Source organism: Echinops telfairi, unplaced genomic scaffold (assembly GCF_000313985.2).
Source record: "Echinops telfairi isolate 266 unplaced genomic scaffold, ASM31398v2 ScPeMD7_7420;HRSCAF=8458, whole genome shotgun sequence".
Lineage (NCBI taxonomy): Eukaryota > Metazoa > Chordata > Mammalia > Afrosoricida > Tenrecidae > Echinops > Echinops telfairi.
Genome location: NW_022111320.1, coordinates 44,328,283 through 44,334,665, shown reverse-complemented (window position 1 = coordinate 44,334,665; position 6,383 = coordinate 44,328,283). Strand labels below are relative to the sequence as shown.

The 6,383-nt window shown below is 50.1% G+C and overlaps 1 protein-coding gene across 1 annotated transcript in view; it reads right to left on the bottom strand.

Moving 5' to 3' along the window:
- The window catches only part of COLQ (collagen like tail subunit of asymmetric acetylcholinesterase), a 50,926-nt gene extending 44,818 nt beyond the window's left edge, over window positions 1-6,108 (bottom strand). Inside the window, exon 1 of the mRNA XM_045297693.1 lies at window positions 5,985-6,108. Within this exon, the coding sequence (XP_045153628.1) occupies window positions 5,985-6,060 (76 nt within the window). The 5' untranslated portion in view covers window positions 6,061-6,108. The remainder of the gene's footprint in view (window positions 1-5,984) is intronic.
- Between the last annotated feature and the right edge of the window lie 275 nt (window positions 6,109-6,383).

The following is a 6,383-nucleotide window of genomic DNA, read 5'->3' as shown; positions in this document are numbered from 1 at the left end:
CTTATTCACCAGAACTAACCGGCTCAGGTGCTGCCTCTACTAGGAAGCATTCCTTGACCTCCCAGGTCAGGGTTTAGTGGTCCTGCCACGCTTATCTCTGGGAATCCCTTATCTTATGTGTGGAGCGAAATGGCTCAACACCTTACCTGAAATGTGCCCTTTGCGAGTGTGGGAGCCAGTTTTTGTCCCCAGGGCCTAGCCCTGTGCCCGGTGCACCATAAGAACCCCACCGCTGTCTGCTGAATTAACAGGAAACACATTTACTACATGCTGTGTACCACTTCAGTACTTCAGGTAAATAAATCCACCCAAGCTTCCCAGTAACACTTGGAGGAAAGCGTCATCATCACCTCTATTTCATAGATCAATTAACGGAGGCAGAGAGAAGTGAAGCAATTTGCCCAAAGTCACACAACTGTTAGTAAATATCAGATCCAGGATTTGAACTCAGGCAGCCAGGTTCCAGCATCCTTCCCCTTATTCTCTACACTATGGCTATCTGTGGGTGGAAATGAGAAGAGCAAGAACTGAGAAGAAAGACAAGATCCTCCAATGGCAAAGACCAACGAGAATACACCTGTATGCCCTACTATCAGAAAGCAGAGCGTCTGGGGTCTTAAATGCTTGTCTCCACACAAGCAGCCATCTAAGTGAGGCATCAACTAAGTCCACGTGGAAGAAGCACACCAGCCAGGGTGATCCAAGGATTGCAAATAATAAAATCCAAATCTGAAGGAGGGAATGGTATCCGAGCTTAAACTGTGAACACCAATTTGCTTCGGGCTGTGGATGACAGTGGGAGCCCCAAATCCATTTTCAGGGTCCACACATGGATGAAGTCTCCAGTGAATCCCCTCTGACCATGGTCGAGGAATGTGAATAGCCGATTACCAGACACAGAGCACTGTAAAGTTGATTGTGGCAGATGTCGTTAGATTAATATGCAATATCTTATCATTTTCTCTCCCTTTTGAAGGATTTCGAGTTAATTCCAGTTTTCAATATTTTCTGCTTTCTTTTCGATTGAGGTTTTTGTCTGTTTTACTTTGCTATGGTTGTTAGTTTTATTATGATTATTGCATGTTTTTCAATATATGAAATCCAGGATACATAAATCTATAGAGACACTAACTGGACTAAGGGCGTATGGCAGGGGAGGTTGGGGGGAAAGGGAGCTAATGATTACAGGAAAGAAGAAAATATTCTAAAACAGATTGTGCTGATGAGTTTACACTTCTTCATAGGATTTAACTATTAAGTTGCATGATAAGTGAATCATATGCCAATAAACCTTTTCTAAAAGAATACATCTGCAGTTAAACCAACCTGGGTTTATTGGGAGAACATACACCAGGGAGGGCTTTGCCCGTAACAAACGGTTGCTGCTCTTAGGTACCGTTGACTCGGTTCCGATCATGGTGACCCTGTGTATGCCAGAGCAAAACACTGCCCAGTACCCGCCCTCCTCCCAGTCATTGCTAGGCTTCAGCCCGTTGCTGCAGCCACCGTCCACCGCCTTGACAGCCTTCCTCTTTTCCACTGCCCTTCTGTTTGACCAAACCTGATGGGCTTTTCCAGAGACTCCTAAAAACCTATCCAAAGTAGGTGAGATGAAGTTCCCCGATCTTGCTTCTTCTAAGGAGCATTCTGTCTGCACTTCTTCCAAGAGAGCTTTGTTTTTTCTTCCTGCCGTGCTTCCAATATTCTTCTCCGGCACCATACTTCAATTTCTTCTTTCGTCTTCCTCATTCCACATCCAACTTCCACGTCCATAGGAGGCCACTGAAAATTCCGTGGCTTGGGTCAGGCGCACCTTAGTCTTCACAGCAACATCCTTGCTTTTCAACACTCTAAAGCAGGCGTCCTCAAACCACGGCCCACGGGCCACATGCGGCCCGCCGAGGAGATTCATCTGGCCCGCCGAGTGTTTTTGCCGTTTGTTTTTTCACTTCAAAATAAGATATGTGCAGTGTGCATAGGAATTTGTTCATAGTTTTTTTCAACTAGAGTCCGGCCCTCCAACGGATCTGAGGGACAGTGAACTGCCCCCGTTTAAAAAGTCTGAGGACCCCTGCTCTAGAGTAACCTTGCGCAGCAGATATGCCCAAGGCAAGTTGTCATGTGACATCCTGACTGCTGCACTGAGAGTATTGATTGTGGATCCAAGCAAGATGAAGTCATTGACAACGTCAACCTTTTCTCTCTTCCCTATGATGTTATCTATTAATCCGGATGTGAGGCTTTTGGTTTTCTTTACATTGAGGTGCAATCCATATGGAAGGCTACAGTCATTGATCTTCATCAATCCATATGGAAGGCTACAGTCATTGATCTTCATCAACAATTGTTTCACCAACAAGTTCCTCTTCTTCTGCTTTTTTTTTTTTTAAACAAGCAAGGCTACTTGTCTGTGTATCGCAGGTTGTAAAGAAGCCTCCAATCCTGATGCCGGGTTCTCCTTTAAATAGTCCAGCTTCTCAATGTATTTTCTCCAATTGATGAAGTATGGTGAAAGGATACAACCCTGATGCACACCTCTCCTGATCTTTAACCATGCAGCAGACCCTTGTACAGGTTCCACATGAGCACAATGAGGCATTCTGGAATGCCCATTCTGCTCAATATTATCCATAGGTTGTTAGGATCCACACAATTAGATGCCTTTGCACAGTCAATAAAACACAAGTGAGCATATTTCTGGTGTCTTCTGCATTGAGCAGAGATCCATCTGACATCAACAGTGACAGGCTTTGTTCCACATCCTCTGTGTTCAGACTTGATTAAGGAGGGGCCCACCTTAATCACACGGGGACTTTGCCTGCTGCCGTTCTGAGACATGGTTGGCATTAAATAGGAGAACATGTTGGCTCAGCTCTGGGTGTCAGGTCAGCCCCAGGGGCCATGGGCTGCTTTTCCAGCAGCCAAACAAAACAGCCCTGTGGTGACAGAAGGTGTCCCTGGATGGGGCCACCAGTTAAGCACTCGGTCACTAACCACAAGGTTGGTGATTCTAATCCACCCAGAGGTATCTCAAAAGGGCCAGGTGATTACCTGGAAAAGGCCACAGCCATGAAACCTCAAGGGAGCAGTTTCGCTCAGCACATCTGGGGTCACCTTGAGTCAGCATCAACTCAGCGAGAACCTGAACTGATACCTAAGACCCCGAAGTGCATGTCAACAGGATGTTTCTAAAAGCCTCCCCCCTCCCCAGATGTTAAGGTAAGAGTGAGCAGCATGGGACTAGCAGATGTGCACCAGGACCCCTTCAAGGCCCCAAACAGTCTCCCCTGGGCCTCTCTCTTCCACAGCAGACTGCTAAGGGCTCAGGCTACAATTTCCCACAAAGCCTCTTCCGCCGGAAGCACCTGGGAGACTGGCAGGTAGGCACAGCTAATTGACAATCATCACCATCGAGTTTTTTCCAGACCTTCTATGGCCTCCAGTGCCCACCCCACACCCTGTGAAAGGCAATCCCTCTCCCCCCACCCCACTCCTCCGATTTCGTCCAGGGAAACTGGAGACCCCTTCAGCGGACATAAATTAATCAGCTGCATTTCCTCCTGAGAATCTGCCTGGTACCCCACCCTTCGTCTTCCTCACCCTTCTCCTCTTGACCTACTTTATCTCAGGAGGTGAAGGCCAGCGATCTCCTCTCTGTCCTCCCCCCCACCCACACACACACACCCTGGAGCAGTTTGTTTTTAGCACGGTCTAGTTTATTTACGGCCCATTCCAGCTCCGAATATTTCCATCAGGTGGACACGGCTAGGAACAGCTTCCCACCCGGTCAGCTAAGCCGGGACTTTACATGTCTATTTTGGTGTGGTCTGAGCGGCCTGTGGGTCTCTCTCAGGAGCGCGTTGCCCCCACAGAGCCGGGGTGAGCTCAGGGTCCCGCCTGGAAAAGCCCCCAGGCTGCAGGAATGGAAACAACCCAGTTTTCGCAGAGCCTGCTCAGCTGGGGGCCACGTGGCCCGGAAATACCAACTCAGTGGAACACCAGGCTCACTGGCCGGGCTTAGAGACACTCAAGCCAGAGGGTGTGTGGCCACCGCCTTGCCAAACCACACGAGAAATGATGCCCTTGGTATGCAGGCAATTAGCACAGGTGTGGCAGTTTTGGCTAATGCCATTACTGGTTTTATCCATTGGACCCAATCAATACCTGCTCTTCCAAAGGAGACTTCTATGCATCCTTTTAAGAAACGGAAGCGCATCCTTAGAAAGGATTCGCTCCAACTGAGCAGTAGAAATAGAATGACTTGGAGCAAAGGCTTTTAGAACGGGTCCGAGTGGCCACGTGACCAGCGCAACAGTGTCTCGAAGGCTCCGTTTCCTTGGGGTTTAAAACAAGGTGTTCCCTGCTTTCTGAAAGCTCACTTTATCGGCTTGTAGGAAAAGCCTATGTTGTGCCTGTTTTCACTAACTGAAAGAATTTCCAGTGGAGATACTCGATTTTATGAAAAAGGAGAAGAAAACTAGTGGTCAGTATTTTTTGTTGTTGCAGTTGACCTGTTAAAGGCAGCAAACCTCTTGGAGTCGCGAGCGCGGCGCCACCTGGCGCCTTCACCGGGAACCACACCCAGCATCTCAGCATCCCTCTGCTGTGGCTTTGTACTGAGAACACTCCATGTTCATGCTATTTTAGGATTTATGCGCTGCTGGGCATGATTGAGCACCCGGGAATTTCCCCCAGATAAATGAATGATGCTCGCAACTTCACCTTACCCCATTCTGGCTGAGGAAAGCTTCCTAGGGCTGCTCTTCTTTCAGACAGCAGGGAAAGGTAACCCCTAAGAGGTTTGGCAGAAAGCACCTTCGAAGTCTTGATCCTCCATGTGTGATGCTGGGACCACCACCGTCTGCATCTGGACCAGCCCACCAGGAGGTTGCTCGAGACCTCCTTTTCGTCTCTGCCTCGGGCATTTGCACCCAGCGACCCCTCGCACCAAGCAAAGGGGCTTTGAGAAGCCACCAAAGGAAGATGGGACCCAACGGGCTGGCTCACCCGACTGGGAAGATGGCCAGGACTAAGGTGAGCTCACATGCTGTAACCGCGTGTACCCAGGCTGCGGACTCCATAATCTGACATCCTCCGCCTTGTGAGCTGTGTCCCATGACCCAATAAACAAGGGAAGCACGCTGTGATGTGTGCTTACGGACTATCGGTAGTGAACAATTTTTCTCTTTCTCTTTTACCACCTCAGAGACTCTGCTCCCAGACATGCTGGCACCTGTCTCTTGAGCACTCAGTAAGCAAGGTAAGCGCAGGCTTAGGGGCGCTTACTGACTGATCTGTAGGGAACAGTGCCACATGGGTTTGGGCACATCTTTGGCACACTGGGTGCTCCTGGCTCAGAGGCTGGCGGGACTCTGTAAGGAGGGGCTATGAGGTCCGGAGAGAGACACACACTGGTCATACTTAGAAACACAATTTGATGTGGGGGAAAACAACAACAACGTGAAATTGTTCACTACACATTAGTAAGTAAGCACAAAGAAGCCCAGGCTTACCTGGCCTACTGGGTAATCCAATGCTGACTGTCCCTGCCTGGGAGTGGGCCTGAGGGACAGATGAGGACATGACCTCCAAAGACAGCCATCTAGCAGGACGATGGAGGGAGCTACATTATCCAAGCGATTCAGCCTGGGGGTGAGCAGAGCCCCTTGGTCACCCAGGCCAGGGGTGGTCCCAGACCCCTCACCACCACCTTATTTCAAAGAGACTTCACCAAGTGAAAGCAGCTGCCAGCTGGCCACACCAAAGTCAAGGGCACAGGAGGGGCACACACACGAGTGTGTTTGCCCAGGTCCCCATCAACTCCACTAGCAAATCCTCCTTACTTTGCCATCCCAGAGTGGAGGAGAAATTGCAAATGCAAAGACTGCTGAAAGCTTCCTGAACAAATCTGTTTCCCAAGTCCTTTTTGTTTTTTGTTTTTTAAATCAAAACAGTACACACACACATACACACACACAACTCACCGCAGCAGCGTGCTGAGTAACAGAGCAGTCCTGAGATGATGAGCAGATGCGAGAGGCTGCGAGATGGGCCGGTCATAGCGGGGGGCCAGGCCCAGGCCAACTGGCCTGGAACGCAGGCTGGAGGCAGGCTGAGAGTAGTCACACCCCCGACTGCTCCTGCCGCCTAGCCTGCCTGGCATTTGGGGTGGGATCCAGCCAATCCCTGCTTTGATGTTGCTTCTGCCTCAGAAGCCAGGGGTCCAGAGAGGGCAGGTCTGACCTCCCGGAAGCACCCTGCTCTGGCCTCCCAGGGGAGCTGTACGAGGAGGAGCCTTGGAGAGGGAAGCGTGCCCTGGACCCTGGGGTGGAGGGGAGGCTGGCAGCTCAGGGACACGGATCAGTGTTGCCAGCGGAGACGGA